Source organism: Odontesthes bonariensis, chromosome 16, assembly GCF_027942865.1.
Source record: "Odontesthes bonariensis isolate fOdoBon6 chromosome 16, fOdoBon6.hap1, whole genome shotgun sequence".
In the NCBI taxonomy this organism is placed as follows: Eukaryota; Metazoa; Chordata; class Actinopteri; order Atheriniformes; family Atherinopsidae; genus Odontesthes; species Odontesthes bonariensis.
The window spans coordinates 17,954,789-17,977,450 of record NC_134521.1 but is presented as its reverse complement, the minus strand read 5'-3'; the positions used below and the strand labels follow the sequence as shown (position 1 = coordinate 17,977,450).

At 39.4% G+C, this 22,662-nt stretch overlaps 2 protein-coding genes across 2 annotated transcripts; both read left to right on the top strand.

The window, feature by feature from the left end:
• The first annotated feature begins 6,116 nt into the window (after positions 1-6,116).
• LOC142401194 (collagenase 3-like) lies at positions 6,117-10,653 on the top strand. The gene is made up of 10 exons (XM_075486491.1): positions 6,117-6,264; positions 6,348-6,595; positions 6,678-6,826; positions 8,403-8,531; positions 8,636-8,797; positions 8,947-9,070; positions 9,155-9,288; positions 9,388-9,547; positions 9,645-9,748; positions 10,337-10,653. The coding sequence occupies exons 1-10, from the start codon at positions 6,166-6,168 to the stop codon at positions 10,444-10,446; spliced, it is 1,419 nt and encodes a 472-aa protein (XP_075342606.1). The 5' UTR covers positions 6,117-6,165; the 3' UTR covers positions 10,447-10,653.
• Positions 10,654-12,206: 1,553 nt separating this feature from the next.
• mmp30 (matrix metallopeptidase 30) lies at positions 12,207-17,552 on the top strand. The gene is made up of 10 exons (XM_075486490.1): positions 12,207-12,453; positions 14,232-14,479; positions 14,602-14,750; positions 14,829-14,954; positions 15,716-15,877; positions 15,992-16,163; positions 16,284-16,408; positions 16,510-16,669; positions 16,766-16,869; positions 16,953-17,552. Exons 1-10 carry the CDS (start codon positions 12,349-12,351, stop codon positions 17,051-17,053), a joined length of 1,452 nt encoding a protein of 483 aa, XP_075342605.1. The 5' UTR covers positions 12,207-12,348; the 3' UTR covers positions 17,054-17,552.
• Positions 17,553-22,662: the final 5,110 nt, after the last annotated feature.

The window sequence follows — 22,662 nt, the reverse complement described above, 5'->3', positions numbered from 1 at the left end:
CACACTTTAAGTTTTGTTTTTGTCTATCAAAGCTTTTAAGCTCTTGGAGCTTTTAAGTGAATGATTGGATGTATTTTCCTCAAAAGACATCCAATGCACCAGATTCAAATGAATGGTTTATTAATGCTGAGCTTTATGCCAAGCTGAGATATCAGTGACATCCACTGATTTGAATAAATGTGTTAGAACAAGATCTCTGTTATGTACAAGGAAAAATATAGAAGACAATTAATAGATGGGTAATATGACTGATTTATTCTATTACTATATAGAAGGTATAAAAGGCTAACCATGATACTACAAATAAGTCTAGAGAACTTACACACTAATACATTACTACACTAAGACAAAAGCAAATATTGTTATGGTTTTGCTGATAACAGTGAGGACCTAAATGCAGGACACCAAGACAAGTCCAAAATCCAAAGCACAGCCAACATGCAGGAGTCAAGCAAAGCTGGCAGTCGGATGTGTTGACGGAGCAAGTGGTGAAAGCAATAAGAGGGGTCAATAAGTCCAAGAATACCAGGAAACCAATTACTTTGGGGTACTGTGAACACGATAGATATAAAGCAAGTACATGCAAAAAAGGCTTGATTAAAAAACGCAAAGATGATCTCACAGCCTGGATATCGGGTCCAAAGGAGGGCCAGTCGTATGGCCACAGACCCCACCCACCCAGGACATGAACCGTTTGTGCCTCTTCCATCCGGAAAGAGGTACAGGAGTATCAAAACCCACACCAACAGACTGAGACACAGCTGTAAAATCCATCACCCCACACCTCCACACACAAAACCCCTGCAGACAGACACTCGCACTGCACTGCAATTTTAATTGACTGACTTATCAAGTCAAATCAAATTTATTTATATAGCACATTTCATGTACAAACAATTCAAAGTGCTTTACATAAAATAAAAGTATTGCAGCAGGGAGTGTAAGAAGCATTAAAAATACATAAAAGAATATAAAGAGAAACAAATAAAATAATTTTAAAGAATTTAAAAACTAGCAACAGTCAAGATAAATTAAAAGATACCGTGCAGATTTCATGCATAGACACATGAGAAAAGAAATGTTTTTAACCTGGATTTAAAAATGTCTACATTTGGTGAAAGTTTAATCTCCACTTATGCTGCAATATGTGCAATATAGTAATACAACAATTGGACTGCACTGAAACTTTTTACTTTAACTTTTACCATTTTTATTATTTTTTGTATTATTTAGATATCTTTATACTGTGTGCCTTGCATCTTTTTGTGTATCCAAAGCCAAGAGCTCCTGAACAATATTTCACTATGCCTGCACAGTGACAATAAAGATTCTTGATCTAAATAGAGGGCGCTCACACACAGCTCATAACATTGGAGGAAGACATAACAAAAAGAGAACGAGTCACTGATGAGTTAATCTTGTGCAACATGTCTTACAGTATAACATGGTGTTACAAGTTAAATGCTGTCAGTCCAACACAGGGCAGGTTTTCACTTTGTAGATTTAAAGCTGCAGTCTGCAACTCTTTTTCAAGCATAATGCCTGGAACTATCCGGGGATTCTGAAAGTTGTACATTAAATACCCCAATACAAAAAAAACGAGTTCTCTAGGTCCCCTATATGTCCCGCTAGGTCCCTCCAAAGCCAGCAGGTTTGTTTACAAAATTGCAGACCGGACCGGTAAAAGGTAACCAATCAGGTTTACGAGCTGGGCTCTGCTGCCTGTCAATCACCGATTGTGCACGCGCGATACAAGGTAGGCTCGTCCCCATGCTTATTTATCTGGACTATTGAACTTCATTTCGGGCTAGTCTACTTACTGTGTCTTCTATGATCGCAAATGACAGGTGAGTTGATGAATGAGGAGTCGTGTCTACGTGCACGAGTCCTCATGTGTTTTGAAGGGGCGGGACAGGAAGTTGAATAACTTTTTATTTTTCGGTTAAAAAATAAGCATTTCTTGCATTTTGCGACTACGGAGGTCACCGTTTTCAACTTCAAGCGTTCTGATAGATCATGTAAACTCTTAAAATGCCAAAAAGTAGGACTTTACATATGACAACAACAAATCTTGCAGACTGCAGCTTTAAAGGTAGGGTAGGAAATCCTGGATTTTGAGTCCAGCGAAGCTGCATTTTGAAAATACACAGGTAAAAAGTCCCAACCCTTTTCTTCACTTTCCCCTCGAAGGCACGCCTCTAGAGTACATGAACGCGCACGAGCACGAAGGTGCACGAGCGCTGTTCTGACAGCAAGCATCGATCGTTGCCGTATTTAGTATTTAGTTTATGCTAACTATACGTTTAATAATGCTAGGTGCTAGCCAAGCTGGCTCTAGTTTAGCTTCCTGCCAAGCTTCTGGACGCATAATTCGTTCACGGAGCAGGGTACGCGCACAGGGGAAAGGAGGGGGAGGGGGAGGGGGAGGGAGGAGCAGATTGCAGTTTGATAGACGGCATCAGTATCCAATCATTGTGAACGGTCCGTTCACAATGATTGGATACTGTTTTTCCTAGATTGTACGTTCTAGAGGCCACTAAAACTTTTCATATTTGTATCAAAACTTTTAATTAATTGGTTGCAATGAGGGTTTGAAGAGTATTTCAAGCAATATGTAAAAAAATGTTCCAGAAAAAGATCCCCTACCCCACCTTTAATTCCTAGTTCTATATTTCTACAGCTTTTGTTATAGCGTCTGAATTTCTCTGAATTTCAAAGAGCTGAAATATTCCAGCACGTATACAAATATTACAGTCGAGGAAGAAAAATAGAAATACTCCTTTAATGTACAACGTGCAAAGAACTGAGACATAGAAATATAGGAATCACTGCTGTTTTTTATCATCATTTTTATTATTGTTGTTCTTGTTTTTGTGAATGCAAAACGTTATTGTGCATTTTCTCGATGGACACATATTTATAATACTATAAATATAGTATTATGTGTGCAACTACAGCAAACATCAGCACACATGTGAGTGTCACAGTAGTCATGCAGTCTGCAATGAATTGCATTTATTGACATTTCTTCCCGGCGCCCCTCTGTGTCTGTGTAGCTTCAGTCTCCCTTTTGATTACGGCCACTTGAATGTTGTCTCAAAATGAGGGTGACGTAAAGTTGCTTGGGGGTTTGGGGAGGTCCACCAATGATGATTGATGTCCACAAGATAATATCAGTGATGAATTTCTTGTTTGCATGAGGTGACGTGGGTCCAAGTCATGGAATCATGTAGAGACCAGTATCTGTTTTACGACACACAATCTCCTATTGAGTATTATCATCTTTTTCTTTTTCTTTTTAAACATTAATATGACACATCAGAAAAACAAAACCCCCGCACATCAAGCTGGTGTTCATTTACATTAAGGCTTCTAAAACGCACAAGATTTGTTCAATATGTCTCAATGGACATGTATTCTTATTTTCACACTATGCCACTTCTGGTGGACAGCAGGGATTTAACATTTTAGTTGCTAATGTTCTTAGTCTTTTTGATAGTTCCTTTGGATAAAAATATTGTAATATTATAATATTATTTTTCAAAAAGTAAAAGTGTCCCGAAAAACAGATAAATAATGATGAAGAATTCTAATTTCTTCCCAAAATAAGATCAGCACTTGTAAACCAACAGTTTCATTGCTCCTTAGATGTTATTTGACATGAAAAAAAGTACTTAAGTACTACTATAAAAGAAAATCCATGTTATTAACGGCAGAACTGGTGCTCCATCAGGCATCTTGGTTTTGAGAAATTTGTGAAACAGTTGCACTGATTGGTCAGTAGGTGGCAGCACTTTGGATGTCTTACAAATGTCTACTGAAGTTCCTAATGTTCAACTATCCATCCATCTATTTTCCATACCCGCTTAATCCAATTTAGGGTCACAGGGGGGCTGGAGCCATTTGGCAAGAGGCACGAGGTACACCCTGGTGAGGTCGCCAGTCTATCACAGGGCCACACAGAGACAAACGAGACACACAACCATCCAGGCTCACACTCACTCCTGGGGACAATTTAGAGTCACCAATTATATTAATTTTATTATATCATTATATATATATGCGCATACCAGAAAACATTGATAAAATGTCTGAAGAATTCTTACTGACACTTTTTTTTTTATTTCCGTGACAGAACCCTGGAGTTTGACATTTGCCTCTCTCGACTTTCAATAAATTCATTTAAATCTGGCAGCATTAAAATGATACATTTTCTGCCCATAACCTTGTTTTGAGGTGCTGAAACACTCTACGATGTGTTAATCATTCACACAAACATTAATACAGTGCTTCTTTTTCTTTATATGCATGCACTTGATGTGTGCAATGCTTTTTTCTTTACAGTCACAATGAGAATATTGGGCCATGACTTGGGTTTTAGTCTCTTGCCCAAGAACACTAAGGGGCTGATAATCAAACAGCCATTCTGTCTGCCGAGCCACAGACACCACAAAATAAGAATGTTTGCTGTCAGAACAAATGTTTAACATTTGACATTTAGCAGAATTCATCACACATTTTCATGTTCTGACTAGAGTTCACACTTTGTAAATCCTGTTCTATAATTGTGATTTGTGATGCAAAACAGAAATATGGATTAGAATACTTCATCAGAAAATCGTAGGATTGTAAAATAAGATTTTTGAATACACTTTTGGTTTTCTTTGGAGAAACATTTGGGGACTCCACGTGAGTTTCTCTGTGTTTTTGATTGATAGTTTGTGATTTTAACCACATTATGCTTAGCAATAAACTAGTCATCAATGAGCAATGCCTGAGCTAAAACAGGGTCCACATCAGTATTTAATGTGTTAAGAAATGTAATATTGCACCAGTGACCTGAATGACTTCCCTTAAAATTGATATTGATACATGTTAGTGTGTCAAAATCACAGAAATGAGCGTGAATCACGTCATACATAGTTATATTTTCTGTCCTTTTGATGTTACGAAATGTGTGTTAAATGTCTTTGATGGCCACAAGTTCTTCATTTGAGAGAACTCAAAAAGTATTCAGTGAATACTTTTTTAAGACTTTTACTAAATGTATCATAATAATGGACAACCGGTGAATCTAACGTCACAGACATACGCATTTTTTTTACGGTTGAATATAAATCAGGTTTTTGTATTGATCGGGTTAAGCTTTTTTATTGCAACATCTTTGTTTTGACTTGTGTTGGCGTATTTACCCGAGACACATGTTACAAAATGAAGACAGCGCTGCTCCTCCCAGTGTCCCATGTTAGGAAACACTGACCACACTTATTGCCACAGGCAACAGTATACAAATGATATGGTAAAACACACTTTATCATTACTTGATTATTATTGATAAGGAAGCAAATGAATGTCTGTTGACAGAAGCACAGTTGTTACAGGTTGCAGGGCTGTTTGATGAGTAAAGCTGAACAGTCAGTGATGGAATGTGATGGAAATAAAGGCTGACCTATGGTTCAAGACCTATGGTTCAAGACGATGCGTAACAGGGATTTTGTTCACAGCGTGTCCTGGCCTGTTTGAATTACCTCACAAGCCACATAAGTATTTTATCTGAAATATCTGTAGCTGCGGGGCTGGAGCAGAGTTTCTGTGAGTAAAGTTGTTTGGAATCCCAGCGCTGCCTTAAAATTCTGGGCAGAAAATCCCTCTAAATGCAGCATAGGCAATAAGGAGATGTATTCTAAGCAAAATGACAAATATTCAGATAAGGTACCTACTCCAACTTCAACTCAAATGATTACATTTCTGCTAAAATAATTCTGTGTAGTTAAGTGTGACACAAAAACAACAACAAAGAGCATAGACAACTACAGAGATTATCCAACAATGATCTTCACAACATCAAGCACATCTTTATGAGCTAAAAGGTTTCCTCACTGTCGTATAAGCTGCCATATCTCTTATTTTATCCAATTAGAATCTAAACTATTAATCCAAAAACCTGTTCTTTCCATTAGGAAGGGTCTTGTAAGATGTTGTCGTGATGACAGACTTGTTTTGGGGAATTTTTTTTCTCTTGTCATCCATAAAGTGGCATAGCCCTTGAGTCATCCACTTAAGAGCACAGTTGCTCAACACACCCACTCCCCAGCATTTCCAGCCCACAAGGTATATAACATCTGACTCCAGAGTAGATGCACAAGTCAAATTCATTGAGGAAGGATGAGGTCTTTCAGCGTGTGCATTCTATTAAGCGTAGCAATTGCGGTTTGCAGCATTCCTGTGTCAGAAGTGACTGTTCAAGATGAAGGTTTTGCAGAGGTACCGTTTGTTTTGCCGTTTCCTGTTATATTCACAAATCCTAAAATTCGGTGGTTGGTATTACTTCTTGTCTTCTTTTGCAGAACTACCTGAAGAAATTCTTCAACCTAACACAGCAGGTCGGCCCATCTGCCAGACAGGGAATCAGTCCCATGGGCAAGAAGCTGAGCGAGATGCAGAGGTTTTTTGGTCTCCAGATCACTGGGACTCTTGATGCTGACACCCTAGAGATGATGAAGAAGCCCCGATGTGGCGTTCCAGATGAAAAAGTGGCTCGATTCTCTACTTTTGGAAACAACCTGAAATGGCAAAAAAACGGCCTCACATACAGGTAAAGGATCTAAAGCGAGAACGCTTGGGAAAAGCCACCTGTAAGTCCATCAAATACATTTGACCGCATTTCTGTTGTACAGAATAGAGAACTACACACCGGACATGTCCGTCGCAGAGGTGGATGATTCCATACAGAAAGCTCTGCTGGTTTGGGCCAAAGTCACTCCTCTGACATTCACAAGAATCAACAGCGGCACAGCCGACATCATGATCTCCTTTGGACGCCTGTGTGAGTAGAAATCAATTTTCAGGAGTCGATGAAGTGCTCACTTAAAATATCCTTTATATTTATATACTGCACTCACAGTGACTAAAGAAAATATGTGGAATCATTTTTGGAAAATGTTCTGAAAGAATCAAAAGAAAAATGTCCAATATTGATTTTTATACCATATCTTGATGCAACATAATCTAATTGTATGTGTATTAATGTGTCAAAAATGTTACGGAGTATTAGTATAAAGTTCAATCTTTACCTACAAAGAACATACCATATGTCAGTGATTCAAAAAAGTACTCCGGTGTAGTGCTTGTCTTTATATCCTTTCATATCTTTTAAATATTGTTAGATTCTAAGTCAGGTTTTACCCAGGGATTCCGTTTCTGAAAAGAAATTTGTCGTGGAAAAATCTTCCCTTGCTTCCTAATACCTCTGATGAGAAATGAAATATAGAGATCTTTGTCGTTTTTGCCGGCCGGCCAAGGTTTTTATTTTCGTTGCAAGGAAAAGGTCAATTCTCACCATTCAGCGTTCCTGATGAGAAAAGACCCCAGGCAAAGGGAATCAAAAGCATTTAACAAAGGAGGAAGGGGCTTTGTTTTTTTCAGGTGTGTATTCTGCAACCGTCACCTTACCCCACCCCCCCGGGGACAGTCTCGTGTAGCCATAGCCTGGGGAGATGCAGAATCTGGTAACAATGGTCATTCAAATGATTATTGTCTCTGTGTTAATCAACAGACACATGGTCTGCAGACATTGGGTCTACAACAAGGTGTCATTTAAAAGACAAGTGGTTAGCAGACATCGAATTTAACATAACAAATACAACAAAAACTTTAGCTTATGAAAAAAACTGACAAAAACTTTATCCAAATTCGACTGAACCGAAGTGCTCTGTTCTGCAATACATACTGCAGAACATATCTGGTTACTGTTTATCTCTTAATGACTGGTACTCGTGTGGGTGCAGGACAGTTACTTAATACATGTCACTCCATACAACAAACACATAACCATTCCACTGACAACACGTCAGTGCTTGTGGTTTCCATCTTGGAACTATAAACGCCTTTATAATGAATATTTAACTCAGTGCATTTTGGTGGCTCTTCTATATAAAAGGATCTCATGCCTCTATTTTTGCTTTGAGGGTGAAAACAGCCACCGTGGACCCTGAGAAACTGGTCCAGATTTACTAGTATTGACAAAAATCCATAAATCCAAAAATCCAGTGCAAGCACTGAAATTGTCAATGTTTTTCATTTACGCAATGACAGCCAAGCGACACGCCCATTTTCCCCTTTCAGGTATTACAAATTGTTGGCTTTGGGTCTTCTTTAATCACAATGAAAAACTTCCAGACTGGACACATGCTTTCTCTCAAGTGTCTGTGAATGTGCTGCTGTGCACGCAGTGCCTTTACAGATGAAAAATGTAAAAAGTCACCAGGATGGAGCGGTCCATGGTCAGACGTGGTCAAACTGCTGAAACTGGCCAATTCCGATAACCTGGTGATAAATCAGTGCGTTCCGACTGAAAAGCTAAGAATGATCTGAATTTAACACGACGATGTTCTTGCTCCCAGCACATGGTGATTATTACCCCTTCGATGGCCGTGACGGCACTCTTGCCCATGCCTTTTCTCCTTCTTCTGGCATTGGAGGTGATGCTCATTTTGATGATGATGAAACCTTTACCTTCCGCTCAAACAGAGGTGAGTCTGTCACAATACACTCTGCATAATGCCGCATTATTTCACAGAGTAGAAGCTGTGGCATCACGTCCTGTAACTGACCTGTCTTCCATTTTCTGTTTCAGGCTACACCCTCTTCTTGGTTGCTGCTCATGAGTTCGGCCACTCTCTGGGCCTGTCTCACTCTGATGATCCTGGTGCTCTCATGTATCCTTTGTACTCATACAGAAACCCTGACACCTTTGTTCTACCCCAAGATGATGTCAGAGGCATCCAGACTCTCTATGGTTAGTCCCAAGCACATAGCTATTTGCACCTTGTTGGAACAAACAGGACTTGACTATCTCTCTTGAACAGTTAGTGGTATTGTTACTGAACTGTTTGAGATTTTCTTCAATGCAGGGTGTTCTTAATATTCATCTTATTGAATCTCCAGGCCCCAATAAAGATCCCTCTGTTGGTGAATCACAGCCACCCACCACTCCTGATGCTTGTGATTCAACTATGGCACTGGATGCTGTCACCACTTTGCGAGGAGAAATGCTCTTCTTCAAGGACAGGTATGCTGAGATCCAAATCCAAAGTTTAAGCAGCATTATTTCCTGCCTCAAGAACCAAATAGTTGGATTTCTTTGTGTTCTCAGCTTTTTCTGGCGTAGCTACCCTCAGAGCAGTACACCTCAACAAAGTCTCATCACAAACTTCTGGCCCAGTGCTCCGGTTAACGTTGACGCTGCTTATGAAAGCCGACTGTCAGACAGAATCTTTCTCTTCAAAGGTAAACATTCTTCCTTTCAGTCCAAAGTACCGAATCCTAGTGTGTTTCACGGTTAACTCATTTTTAAGTCATTTTTATGTTTTACTCTTTTGATTACAGGTCGGAAAGTGTGGGCCTTCAAGGGCAATGAGCCTGTACCAGGCTATCCAAAAAATCTTACCACCTTTGGTCTGCCATGGTTTGTGAGCAAAGTTAACGCTGCTCTGCACGATGTGGAATCTGGCAAAACTCTCTTCTTTATAGGAAACGATTACTTCAGGTTTGTTGAACTGAAAGCATATTGATATCAATTTTTGGTAAGAGACATAGTTAATTCTCTCCCCTGACTAAATGTCTCTAATGTTTGTGCTCCTCAGTTATGATGAGGTCAGACAGACCCTGGACCAAGGTTTCCCAAAAAGGGTGGATCAGACATTTCCTGGCCTGACCAATCAGGTGACGGCAGCCTTCCAGTATAGAGGTAAGGAGAGTTTGTAAGGAGAGTTTGTAATCTTTAATGGAAGATTAATCTAATTGGTAATATGTCCCTTTTAGAAATAACCTATGTTACAAACAGTTAAAGAAGAAGGTTAATGTCACTTTCATGTGCTTACTTGAAGACATGAAGCTTCAACCAGTTAACTTAGCTTAGCATAAAGACTAGAAACACAGGAAACGGGTAACCTGGAACCGCCAAAGAGGTGATAGAAACGAATATGATAGAAATGAGGGGTTAAGTTCTGGGCATCACCATGTGCAATGACCTCCAGGAGTCTTTGCTAGTGAGTGGTCTGGCAGATTCACACAGTGTCAGCAAGAGTGTTGACAACAAATCACTGCATGTAGTCCAAAATATAAAACCACAAGGCTTAACATGTCAAATAGCAGACTTAAAGAGGCTGCCAAGCTAAGCTACTCTGAGCCTCTTCTGGATCTTGCTTAATATACAGACAGACTGGAGAAATGTTCCAGCCTTTCATCTAACCCTTTCAGCAAATACAATAATCAAAGTTTCCAAAACTATGTTATTCACTTGCACAGAAACTAATTTTGAGTCTCTGTTCTGTAGGCTTTACTTACATCTACAGCGGACCCTACATGTTTGAGTACAACCTGAAGACCGGGAGGTTGTACCGTGTGCTGAGGAACAGCTACTTCCTGCGCTGCACTAACTTCTAGGCCAATTTATTTCGAAACTATCTAGCCGTTAATCAAGAATGAGCATGGATGAATGTATGGCCATTGTGTTAAATGTGTTCCTTTGAAATATATCTGTTCAGAATGTAATAATTTCTCTATTCATTCTGTCTGTCTTTCTCCTTTGAGTTACATTTATTCTAAGCTGTAAACACAATGTGTCTGTATAAATAAAGTGTGATATTTGAATACTTTTCATTTTCCTACATTTAATTTTAAATTGACAATATAAGCAAGAATGCAAAAATTATTATAGAATTAATTGGATTCACTGAAACTTGTATCTAAAACTAGAAGGCCAAAGATAATCCTCAGTTATGTTAATGAAATGAAAAAAAAAAAAAAAATATATATATATATATATATATATATATATATATATATATATATATATATATATATACCAGCAACACTACCTTCACTGTTCTGATCTTTTCTTTTTTCTCACAAATAAGACAAACACTCATATAGAGGTTGTCAAGATAATATGAGGGTAAATACAGAAGGGCCCTTATGTTGACTCTTCTTGAATTTTGATTCAACCAACACCTTCATGTCGATGGTGCATATTTTCTAAGTTCTCATCCACACCGTGTCGCTGCAGGTCTAAGCCAGTCCATCTGTCGCCCTCAGTTCATCTCCCAACACCACCTCATCACCCCCTTCCCACAGTTGTTTTCTCTCTGCTGTTGTTCTAACTGGGCCTGTTCAAACACTGTCAGGAATGTTTTATTGCCCAGTCATGCGCTTTTATCTGTTCTTCTATCCCACATCCAAAACACTGACAAAAGGAATTTCGGGGACATAGTGTCATAATCTCATGGCTGCCTTTCTTGTATTGTTTGCCTCATTTTTATTCCCTATAAAATGAATATGGAGTTGGTTACTTGCATTGAATTGAACGGTAATCCATGCATAAATCCTTTTTACTCGCATCCAATTTTGTCTGCTCAGCATTCACAGAAAATGTACACATTTTACATCATACCATACCAGCCACTGATGTTCTGGGGTCAGAAGAGACCATTATGTTAGCTGTTTTTAATTGTAATGTTAACAGTTTTCTTAAGGTTTCCAATACATCTTGAAAACATAGGTGGATCTGATAAAAAAAAAATAAACAAATCACTTGATAAGCAGCAGACTGTTGCCTGTTACCGTCTGTAATTTCACTTATTTAGAATGAAGAGAGGTTGTAAACAGATTTCAGTCCAAAGAATGATATAAATGCTCCTAATTTATCTAAATAAAACTTCAACATTTACACAGAAAATGTCTTTTTTTCTGTTTATCGCAGCAGAATATTGCAGCTTTTATGTGCAAAGTGATCAAATCTGTTGGTAAAAGTGTACATTTACACGGTGCTCACTAGAAATCCGATTAGTGGCATCACAAATCGCAAGCCTGGTGCAATACAGTACACACCTTGTGATGCAGAAACAAGAGGCCTCCAGTCCATCAACTTTGAGAATGGGCTGAAAATGAATGCATGACACATCTTGTGCACATATTTTTGGATTTTTAATGAGGTAAGAGTATAAAAATGTGCGTTAACTATGTTTTTTCATCTTTAAAAAAGATAATAAAAATTAGTATTTGTGAATGCCCTCAATACACTTTTGGGGTCATCTTAAAAAAATCAACGCTGCGCCACCAGCTCTGACTCCTCATGATTATCTCTCCTGTTGTTCTAAGATGGGCCTGTTCAAACACCTGCAGGAATGTTTCATCGCCCATTCATGCAGCTTTCTCTACCCTCCTCACATCCAAAACAATTTTCAGGAAATAGCAAGTTCATTACAGTTCTTCAGCTCAGGAGTGCATAATACATAAAGTGCCTACTCTCTTTATTACTTCTCTGAAAGAAAAGAAAGAAAAGGAAGAATGGACTGGCTGGCTGTTAAAACTGTGATGATGGTGGGGATCATGTCTCTCTGTGGAGCTGTGCCCACCACTTCACCCAGCCCAGAGGAGCTCTCGAAAGCCCAGGTAACCATGACGGTCAACATATTGCGCTGATATTATTTGTTTGTATGTGATAGAGGGGGAAGAACTTTACAGTTTTTCCTTTATATCTAATCTCCATAATCTTTAGATCATAGTAATTCTCTTTTCAAAACTTGTAGCATAAGGAGAAAATAACGTGTTTCTTATTTTCAGTCATACTACAATCAAAACACTGCTTGGAAGACTTCTAATATGTTGGCAACAGTGTCCTTTGATATGAAATATTTTACAGCATAACATGAAAGTTGCCTTGTTCATGCCTTGCACATTACAGCAGAGGCTGTGGTCCGACTTTGTGATGACAGAAAATTTCTAAATGATCATTCGGGAATTTTCTGTGGAAGGTTGATAGAAATGTTTTTGGGGAACATATGCACCAGATGACAGCACATTTACTTTTCAAAGGGCTGCAGTTAATGCGTGCAATGTTTTCTCGGAAATACCAGCTACATATCAAACTGATTTCATCATTGAAAATATAGTCAGTCAAAGGAATTTAAGTAAAAAAGTTCTATTAGAAGAAGGAGAAGTTGTACGTGACCGAGATTACTTAGAGATTTTTGTGTTGATTTTGTAGCTCCAATGGTCACTGGTTGTAAACACGCTGGGTGTGTCGAAAACTGTAGGTGCCAGGATTTTTCTGTTGGAAAATGCTTAGTCAGCATTCAGTCCCGTTTTGAAGGACTCTGCGGTAGTCACAGGTATTTATCAGCTGCATCTCCAGTTGGCATTAGTAAGGAACAAAACACCTGGGTACAAAGTGTGATATTCACTCTGGGGCAGAACTCACATTCTTTTTTTTACAAAAACACAAGTTTACCGATCTATATGGAGGCTCCGAAAATGTAAAATTCCACCTGTCCTGTTGTGTGATGAAGATGTCTGTGATTCTGTCGAAAATATTAAACCAGCATAATAATCTCAGAAAGTCGGGTTTATCAGAAATTATGATCAAAATCAGCCCGCGTGACACATTGTGCCGTCATTTCATATTTTTGCATTGTAACGTTCAGCAAATAGTGGCAGTATCTATGTAATGCTTTGGTGTAAATAGAGCATTGAATGTAAAAACATTACTATTGGCAGTTGGAAAAGATTTAATCAAATTGTTTTTGCTGATTTGTGCCCATGTTTAAATTATTTTGACCCTGTATTTATTTTGCTTGAGAAAACAACAGAACAAAACTTTACTAAAGACCAGTGTTATATTTTCATGTCTTACTAATGATCGCAAGAAAAATGATTGCAATGCGTTGGATGCAGCCTGAGCCTCCTACGGTGGCTCAATGGAGACAGAGGTGTAATCAAGTCCAAGTGATGGAAAATATGACTGCCATCCTACAGTTAAAATTACCCCTATTCCTTAGGAGATGGACACCTGTCAATCTTTATATGGGTTAAGCATATAATTGTATAAGACGAATGTAACATAAGCTCGCAATCAAGGTGAACCTTTTTTTTTTTTTCTGTATTTTTATTTTTATTTTTAATTTTATTTGTATATGTGTGTTTTATGTATAATATTGTTATAATTATTATTATTTGTTTGTTTCTGTGTGGTGTGTTTGTTTGTATTGGCTATACGTTATTGGCAATAAAGTTCAAAAAAATAAATTGGAAAAGTTAAATTGCTAATGGATCAAATCCATTTTTCTTTCTTTCTTTCTTTCTTTCTTTCTTTCTTTCTTTCTTTCTTTCTTTCTTTCTTTCTTTCTTTCTTTCTTTCTTTCTTTCTTTCTTTCTTTTCTTTCTTTGTTCAGAGCTACCTGTCTCAGTTTTTCTCTGATGTGGGAGTCAGTGCTCCCAGCTCTGTGTTGCGCAGCTCTCTAGACTCCTACGAAGACACTCTCAGAAAAATGCAGGAGTTTTTTGGGCTGGAGGTGACGGGGCAGTTGGACTCCAACACCCTGGAAGTGATGGCTCGGCCACGCTGTGGTTTTACAGATGTGACCAGATATGGCCACTTTGATGGGCGACCGAAGTGGGACAAGACTGTGGTCACATATAGGTACCACACAGAACCTTTCAGTGATCTTCTATCAGAAAACAAGTCTCTTCATGCAGTTCATTTATATAAAAAACTTCCGCTGGAAAGTTTTGTGAACCCTTTTCACTCTGCCTCCTCTGCAGGATTACAAACTACACACCGGATTTGAGTCAAAGTGATGTAGATGCCACCCTATCCAAAGCATTAAAACTCTACAGTGATGTCATTCCTCTGGATTTCAAACAGACTGACAGCGGCACAGCAGACATTATGATCATTTTTAAAGCTCGAGGTGATGGTGCTCTCTAAATACTCCTCAGAGAATATGTTCGATTTAATGCCAACCTAGCTCTTCTCTATTCAAAAACAGAACATGGAGATTTCGCTCCATTTGATGGGGAGAATGGAGTCTTGGCTCACGCATTTTCCCCCGGAGAAGGCCATGGAGGTGACACTCACTTTGATGAAGATGAGAACTGGACTCTTACATCAGCAGGTGCTGACTTTTTCTTTTGACATATTTAATTTTTATATGCTAGACACATCATAGACAGCCAGCGTATCATATGTAACACATTTAAAGAGAAGGTCCTGCCAAATTACAGGGTGGGATCTTGAGTATACTTTATGTAAAAGATGAGTGAATCCACTAAGTCTGATGCATGAACTCTAAGAAAACAAGTCCTCAAAAACATCAAAACACATCTGGTTCTTAAAGACTTCCATTTAAAAGACATCAACTGCATGTCCCTGTATGCCTATGATGACGTTGCTAAATTTGCTCCTTGTGATCAAAGTACTGATGGTCATTTTGAAAATATTTACATTATTAAAAAGAATGAAAAAATAATGCATGGAATGGGGCATTTTTGCCCAACAAGGTTTCAAAAATCCCTACAGTTCTGGTCACATCAGCCTCACATCCAGCCCTGAAGTGTAAAAACAGACACTTCTCAGGTATTTATGGTGTCATGGTACCAACATCCACTTCTTGTATACAGACTGCTTGTGGGGGAACAGAGTACAGTGCAACACTAATGAAGGTGGGGCCAGTTTGCATATTCATAGATGTGTCCAAACAAGTTGGAGGAATAGAGATACCTAAGGCCATTTAAGGAATGAAAGGATTACTCTACAGGGGGGGGGGACATTCTAAACGGGGATAAGTTATAAGGAAAGATTAGTTCAAAGAAACCATTTAAATGTAGTGCTACTGATGATTATGTACCTGCAGTTATTATCAGTGTATATGTGCAGGAGCCAACCTGTTTCTAGTAGCAGCCCATGAGTTTGGCCATGCACTGGGATTAGCTCACTCTCAAGTGCAGACAGCCCTGATGCATTCCACCTACAAGTATGTGAACACAGAGGGGTACAAGCTACCAGATGACGACAGAGAGGGTGTGCAAGCTATTTATGGTGAGAGCTCAACTACTTCACACATTCGTAATTGTAGCATTGCATTACAGAAACGGAGCATCGATCGTCAAAGCAATGACAAACTTCTGCCATGTCACTCTTTGTCTCTCAAAGGAGTCAGAGCAACATCAGATCAACCTGATCCAAATCCACAGCCAACCAAAAAACCCCTCTCAAAACCAGAGCCTGAACCCACATCAGAACCTGCCCCAGAGAGGTGCAACCGGAACCTGGTGTTTGACGCCGCAACCTCAATTAGAAGAAAGCTTTACTTCTTTAAAGATGGGTACAACTCATTCACTATTCATTTCATCGAATCGATTACATTTCACAAAAAAAAGTATCAGTTCATCTGATAGAACTGATAAAACACACATTGTAAGCTTTTTTGGTCTTTCTTTATCAGTTATTTCTGGAGGAGAAGCAGCTCCTGGGATGGCATACGTATGCAAAAAATTCAGTCTGTCTGGCCTGGAATCAGCAAAGTCGATGCAGCTTATGAGTACAAGAATACTGTAATTTTCTTTGAAGGTACAAAAGAACCCCAGTCAAAAAAAAAAAAAAAAAAAAAGCATCATATAAATGCTAGTATGTTAAGGGAACATAACTTAATCTTCTTGTTGATGTCATAGGGAGTCATTACTGGCAGATCAGAGGTAACACTATCCTTCCTGGTTATCCCAAACCTCTCAGCGTCTTTGGCTTCCCTCCATCAGTCACAAAAGTAAATGCTGCCGTTCATGTGTCATTTACAAGCAAAACTCTCCTCTTTGTGGGCAACAAATTCTGGAGGTGTGTATTGCTGACTGACGAAATATATGCGCTGAAAGCAGATGTAAACAGATACTGTGTGTTAAGGGACATTTCCTTCTTGTGTCATCCACGTAGCTACAATGAAAGGAGGGGCAGAATGGATAGTGGGTACCCAAAATTCATTTACAGAGAGCTCCCTGGGATTGGTTACAGAGTGGATGCTGCTTTTGAGAACAGAGGTAAGCTTTCAGTGAAAGGTTAGTCTCTGCAGCTGAATCATGCTCTGATTTGATGTTTTCAATGATTCTTCCCTCCTTTTCAGGTAACCTGTACTTTTCGTATGGATCCAGTCAGAAAGAATACGACTATCGCCGAAGAAGAGCACTTCGCATTCTGTTTAATAACGCATGGATGGACTGCTGAAGAAAGAAAGACCCAACTCTGTACATAAATTAACATGGCAGAACTCATTTCCTACAACAGTGTATCCCATTCTCATTTATCTCTCAAAAGAGAGAAGCTAAATCTACAAGAAAAAAGTCCATTATCAAGTAATCAATAACTCAGTGTTAAAGAATGTAGTGTTTATCTCTTGTGGACATGAAACAAGTCAAGGGGATTTATTAAAGCTTTAAAGGATACATATAACGCCCATTTATTTCATGTGTTGACACATTTTTGTGATGTCTCAGTAAAATATCTCTGACATACTTTGGTTAAAATACCTGAGGGATGCAACTTCAGTGAAGTTAGTTTTAAGTTGGATATTCGACAGACATTCGCAAAACACTCCAACATTTCAAGTGCACTCGTATTGCAGACTTTACAGTAAAGACACGGAGAGGACGACTGCAGCGTGTACCAATTTCCTGTATTCAAAATAAAATAAAATTTAAAAAATGTGATATTTAAAGCAGAGATGAGCTACTGTGTATAAAGTTATTGAAAATTATGAACAGATACAAAATGTAAAAATAAAAGGTGTATCTCATGCAGCCAGTGCAGTTACATGATCCCACACTGATTTGGAGTCAATTGATCACGTTATCTAGAAGCTATTGGGCTAAAATGCTAATATTTACATTTAAAAATTACTAAAAATTATGAACAGAACTAAGTTGTAAAAATAAAAGGTGTATCTCATGCAGCCAGTGTAGTTACATGATCCCACACTGATTTGGAGTCAATTAATCGCATGACCTGGAAGCTATTGAGCAAAAATGCTAATATTTACATTTAAATATTAATAAAAATTATGAACAGAACTAAATTATAAAAATAAAAGGTGTATCTCATGCAGCCAGTGTAGTTACATGATCCCAAGCTGATTTGGAGTCAATTGATCACATGACCTGGAAGCTATTGAGCAAAAATGCTAATATTTACAAATAAAAATGAATGAAAATTATGAACAGATGTAAAATGTAAAAACGTAGAAATAAAATAAATAAAATAAAAAGGGAAACCCTCGGAAAATAACATAGCAAAGGACACACGGACAAAACATGATAAAAAACAGGCAAAAAACACAAAAACTTCGGCTTTCTCTGAGCTGCTTCAAAGGGATAGTTCGCCTCTTTTGACATGAAGCTGTATGACATCCCATACTAGCAATATCGTGCATGAACTATAGGTTAAGAAATTAACCCCGGTTCTCTGAAACACGAGTGAGGTATCTGACTATGGGACAGGCCCCGTGCGCTTCTCCCCAGAAGCAATTTTCCACTACGCCAGTCCTGACTGGCAGACAGACGTGTCGCACTGATCTTGGAGGAGTGACTTCCTCCTCCTTATAAGACCGGAACATCATGTGGCTCACGAACTTTGTGAAACACAGAAATACACGAAGCATTTCATCTTCCAGATACTGCAGCAGCATCATTGATGACAGTGTTCCTGGTCTTGACAGTGGCATTGTTTTCTTTTCGACTTTCTTCGTTGTAGATCACTGTAAAATAATAATTTTATCATCAAATCAAATCAAATTTATTTATATAGCACATTTCATGTACAAACAATTCAAAGTGCTTTACATAAAATAAAAGCATTGCAACAGGGAGTGGAAGAAGCATTAGAATACATAAAAGAATCCTGGATTTAAAAATGTCTACATTTGGTGAAAGTTTCATCTCCACTGGCAGTTTGTTCCACTTGTTTGCAGCATAACAGCTAAATGCTGCTTCTCCATGTTTAGTCTGGACTCTGGACTGGACCAGCTGGCCTGAGTCCTTGGATCTAAGAGCTCTGCTAGGTTTATATTCTCTGAACATATCACAGATGTATTTTGGGCCTAAACCGTTCTGGGATTTGTAAACCATCAGCAGGCTTTTAACATCTATTCTGTGACTGACTGGAAGCCAGTGTAAAGATTTTAAAACTGGTGTGATGTGTTCAGATCTCTTAGTCCGGGTTAAAACTCTAGCAGCAGCGTTCTGGATGAGCTGCAGATGTTTAATGCTCTTTTTGGGAAGTCCAGTTAAAAGAGCATTACAGTAATCGAGTCTACTGGAGATGAATGCATGGATGAGTTTCTCCTGGTCTTTTTGGGAGAGGAAACCTTTAATTCTGTTGATGTTTCTGAGATGGTAAAAAGCTGCCTTGGTGACAGCTTTGATGTGGCTGCTGAAAGTCAGATCTGAGTCTATCAACACTCCGAGGTTACGAACTTGGTCAGTGATTGTAGGTCCCGAGTCTCAAGATATTTACCAACGCTGACCCTCTTCTCTTTGCTACCAAACAGAATAATATCAGTTTTGTCTTCATTTAATTGCAGAAAATTATCTCTCATCCAGGTGTTTACTTCCTCCAGACACTGACACAGTACGTCTGCTGGGCTGCAGTCGTCCGGTGACAGAGACACATAAAGTTGTGTATCGCCTGCATAACTGTGATGATTGATGTTAAAGTTCTGCAATATCTGACCCAAAGGGAGCATATACAAGTTAAACAGAAGAGGTCAAAGAATTGACCCCTGGGGGACTCCACAAGTCATGGCCACTCGCTCAGATTCATAGCTGCCAATTGTAACAAAATAACTCCGGCCTTCTAAGTAGGACCTGAACCAGTTAAGGACCGCTCCAGAAAGTCCAACCCAGTTTTCCAGCCTGTGCAACAGGTTTTTGTGATCTACAGTGTAATGATAACAGCAAATGCTTATTTGCTTAGCTCATATTACCAGACAGCAGGGGGCGTGTGGTGTCTGGGAGCACATGAACCACGAGGGTCGGACTTGGTTGTTGTTACTGTGCATATGAACCCAACTTGGATAAAGTACATTATCTCTTCAAGCAACGGTGTCCTTATTGAGTACCCACAACAAAAAACAATACATGGTGTCAGAAGATGGACTTGAAGAGAGGTAACGGACGTGAACATTAACAACAAGGACGAGCTACCGAGGCAAGCTAGCGCGATAAGCCACCCAGCTAACGGTAACGACGCATCAGCTTAGCAGTGAACTTTTTGTTGCTAACTCGCCGTGAGGACCTAGCGACAGCAACATGGACGGCTTACACCCACCACCCGCCCTTCAGCTGACTGGGAATGTGGCTGAAAATTGGAGAAGGTTTAAGCAACGTTTTGCTTTGTACCTGGCGGCAATTGGACTGGACGAGGAAAGTGACAAAAAGCAAGCGTCAGTGTTTTTGCACGTAGTGGGTGAGGACGCATTGGAAGTCTATAATAACTTCACGTTTGCTGATGGAGACGGAATGAAGCTGAATAAAATAATGGAGCAGTTTGAGGCTTACTGTATACCTAAGAGAAATGTGACATTTGAGAGGCACAGATTCTTCACATGTGCACAGAAGACAGGGGAGACAATTGAACAGTATGTAACAGAGCTGCGGAACAGAAGTAAGACGTGTGAATTTGGAGGACTGACAGACTCTTTGATAAAGGACAGACTTGTGTGCGGGATTCCAGATAATGGTCTAAGGGAGAGGCTACTGAGAGAAGAAAATCTCGACCTGGAAAAAGCATTAAAACTGTGCAGAGCGGCTGAGGCTGTGAAAGTACAAGCAAAAGAACTGTTCAGTGATGGCTGCAAGGTAGATGCAGTGAATAAGAACACACACAGAGTCAATAAAAAGAGTGCTACCTCTGAAATTAAACAACAATCAAAGTCACCATTTAACAGAGACCGAAAAGAAAAGACTTGTGGTCGATGTGGCACGCAGCATCCACCTAAAAAATGTCCGGCATATGGCAAACTATGCAACAACTGTAACAAAAATAACCATTATGCTCGGTGCTGCAAGAATCAAACCCCAAGACAAAGCAAAGTCCATACAGTGGATGAAGATGACATGGAGGAATTCTATGTAGATGCTGTGATAGAAAACAAAATGGGAAAAAAGGATTGGATAATGACACTAAAAGTGAATGACACGCATTTGGAGGTTAAGCTGGATACCGGAGCTCAAGCAAACGTCATATCAGAAGCAGACTTCAAGAAAATCAGACCCAGACCCAAAATACATGCAACAAAGGTGAAAGTGAGTGGATACTCTGGAGCAGAAATACCTGTGAAAGGAAAATGCATGGTTAAAGTGACACACAAGGACAAAGAGCATACACTAACATTCATCGTGGTGCCAAAGAATGTGCAGCCCATACTAGGTTTAAATGCCTGTGAGAGACTGAACCTAGTTAAGAGAGTGCTCGTTGTAGAAACTGATGATATGGACTATGATGAGTTGATGAAAGAATATGGTGACCTATTCCAGGGTCTTGGCTGCCTTTCTGGAGAACACACAATCAGAGTGGATAAAAGTGTGCCACCAGTCATTCATCCATGCCGCAAGGTGCCATTTGCTCTTCGAAAGCCGCTGAAAGATGAGTTGGACAGGATGGAGAACCTGGGAGTAATTGAAAAGATTGATGAACCAACTGAGTGGGTGAGTTCTCTTGTCATTGTGGAGAAAAAGAATGGAAAGCCCAGAGTTTGCATGGATCCTAGAGATCTGAACAGAGTAATAAAGAGAGAACATTTCAAACTGCCTACAAGAGAAGAAATAATGTCACAGTTTGCAAATGCAAAGTACTTCAGCAAACTAGATGCATCATCAGGATTTTGGCAGCTAAAGCTGGACAGTGAAAGCTCAAAACTGTGCACATTCAACAGTCCATTTGGCAGATATAGATTCCGGCGACTGCCATTCGGCATTGCCTCAGCACCTGAGGTGTATCACAAAACGATACACATGATTTATGAGCACCTAGAAGGAGTCGACACATCAATGGATGACATCATCGTGTGGGGCAGCACAAAAGCTGACCATGACATGAGACTGAGAAAAGTTCTTGAGGCAACCAGAAAAGCAAACCTGAAGCTGAATAAAGAGAAATGCCAGCTGGGTGTGAAGGAACTGACATTTGTGGGAGACATCCTGAGCAGTGAAGGCATCAGACCGGATCCTAGAAAAGTGTCAGCAATTGAAAACATGCCAAGGCCACAATGCAAGAAGGACGTGCAGAGGTTTAATGGCATGATCAACTACATGGGAAAATTCATACCCAATCTCTCTGAAAAGATGGCGCCACTGAGACAGCTGACTGAAAAGAAAATTGAATGGGAGTGGAATCATGAACATGAGAAATCATGGTGTGACATGAAAAAACTGCTTACAGAGGAACCAGTTCTGAAGTTTTATGATCCAGTGAGACCTATTAAGATCTCATCAGATGCATCACAGAGTGGGCTTGGAGCTGTTCTTATGCAGAAGTATGATGACTGGCAACCTGTTGCATATGCTTCGCGATCCATGACGGATGCAGAGACAAGATATGCACAAATTGAAAAAGAACTGCTCAGCATAACATATGCCTGTGAAAGATTCCACCAGTTTGTGTCAGGGCAAGCAATCAGTGTTGAAACTGACCATAAACCTCTGATTGCATTGTTCCAAAAGCCACTCAATGACTGTCCGCTGAGAATCCAAAGAATGATGATCCGGCTGCAACGCTACACACTCAACGTGATGTACACCCCTGGTAAGCTGATGTACACAGCTGACACTTTATCCAGGGCT

What these genes read in the sequence shown, in the direction of transcription:
- LOC142401194 (XM_075486491.1), top strand. Translation starts at nt 6,166, where the DNA reads ATGAGGTCTTTCAGCGTGTGCATTCTATTAAGCGTAGCAATTGCGGTT. An exon ending in ATGCTCTTCTTCAAGGACAG is followed by an intron (nt 9,071 to 9,154) that starts GTATGCTGAGAT and finishes TTGTGTTCTCAG; the next exon opens with CTTTTTCTGGCGTAGCTACC. An exon ending in GGCAGCCTTCCAGTATAGAG is followed by an intron (nt 9,749 to 10,336) that starts GTAAGGAGAGTT and finishes TCTGTTCTGTAG; the next exon opens with GCTTTACTTACATCTACAGC.
- mmp30 (XM_075486490.1), top strand. Translation starts at nt 12,349, where the DNA reads ATGGACTGGCTGGCTGTTAAAACTGTGATGATGGTGGGGATCATGTCT. An exon ending in AGGAGCTCTCGAAAGCCCAG is followed by an intron (nt 12,454 to 14,231) that starts GTAACCATGACG and finishes TTCTTTGTTCAG; the next exon opens with AGCTACCTGTCTCAGTTTTT. An exon ending in CTGGACTCTTACATCAGCAG is followed by an intron (nt 14,955 to 15,715) that starts GTGCTGACTTTT and finishes GTATATGTGCAG; the next exon opens with GAGCCAACCTGTTTCTAGTA.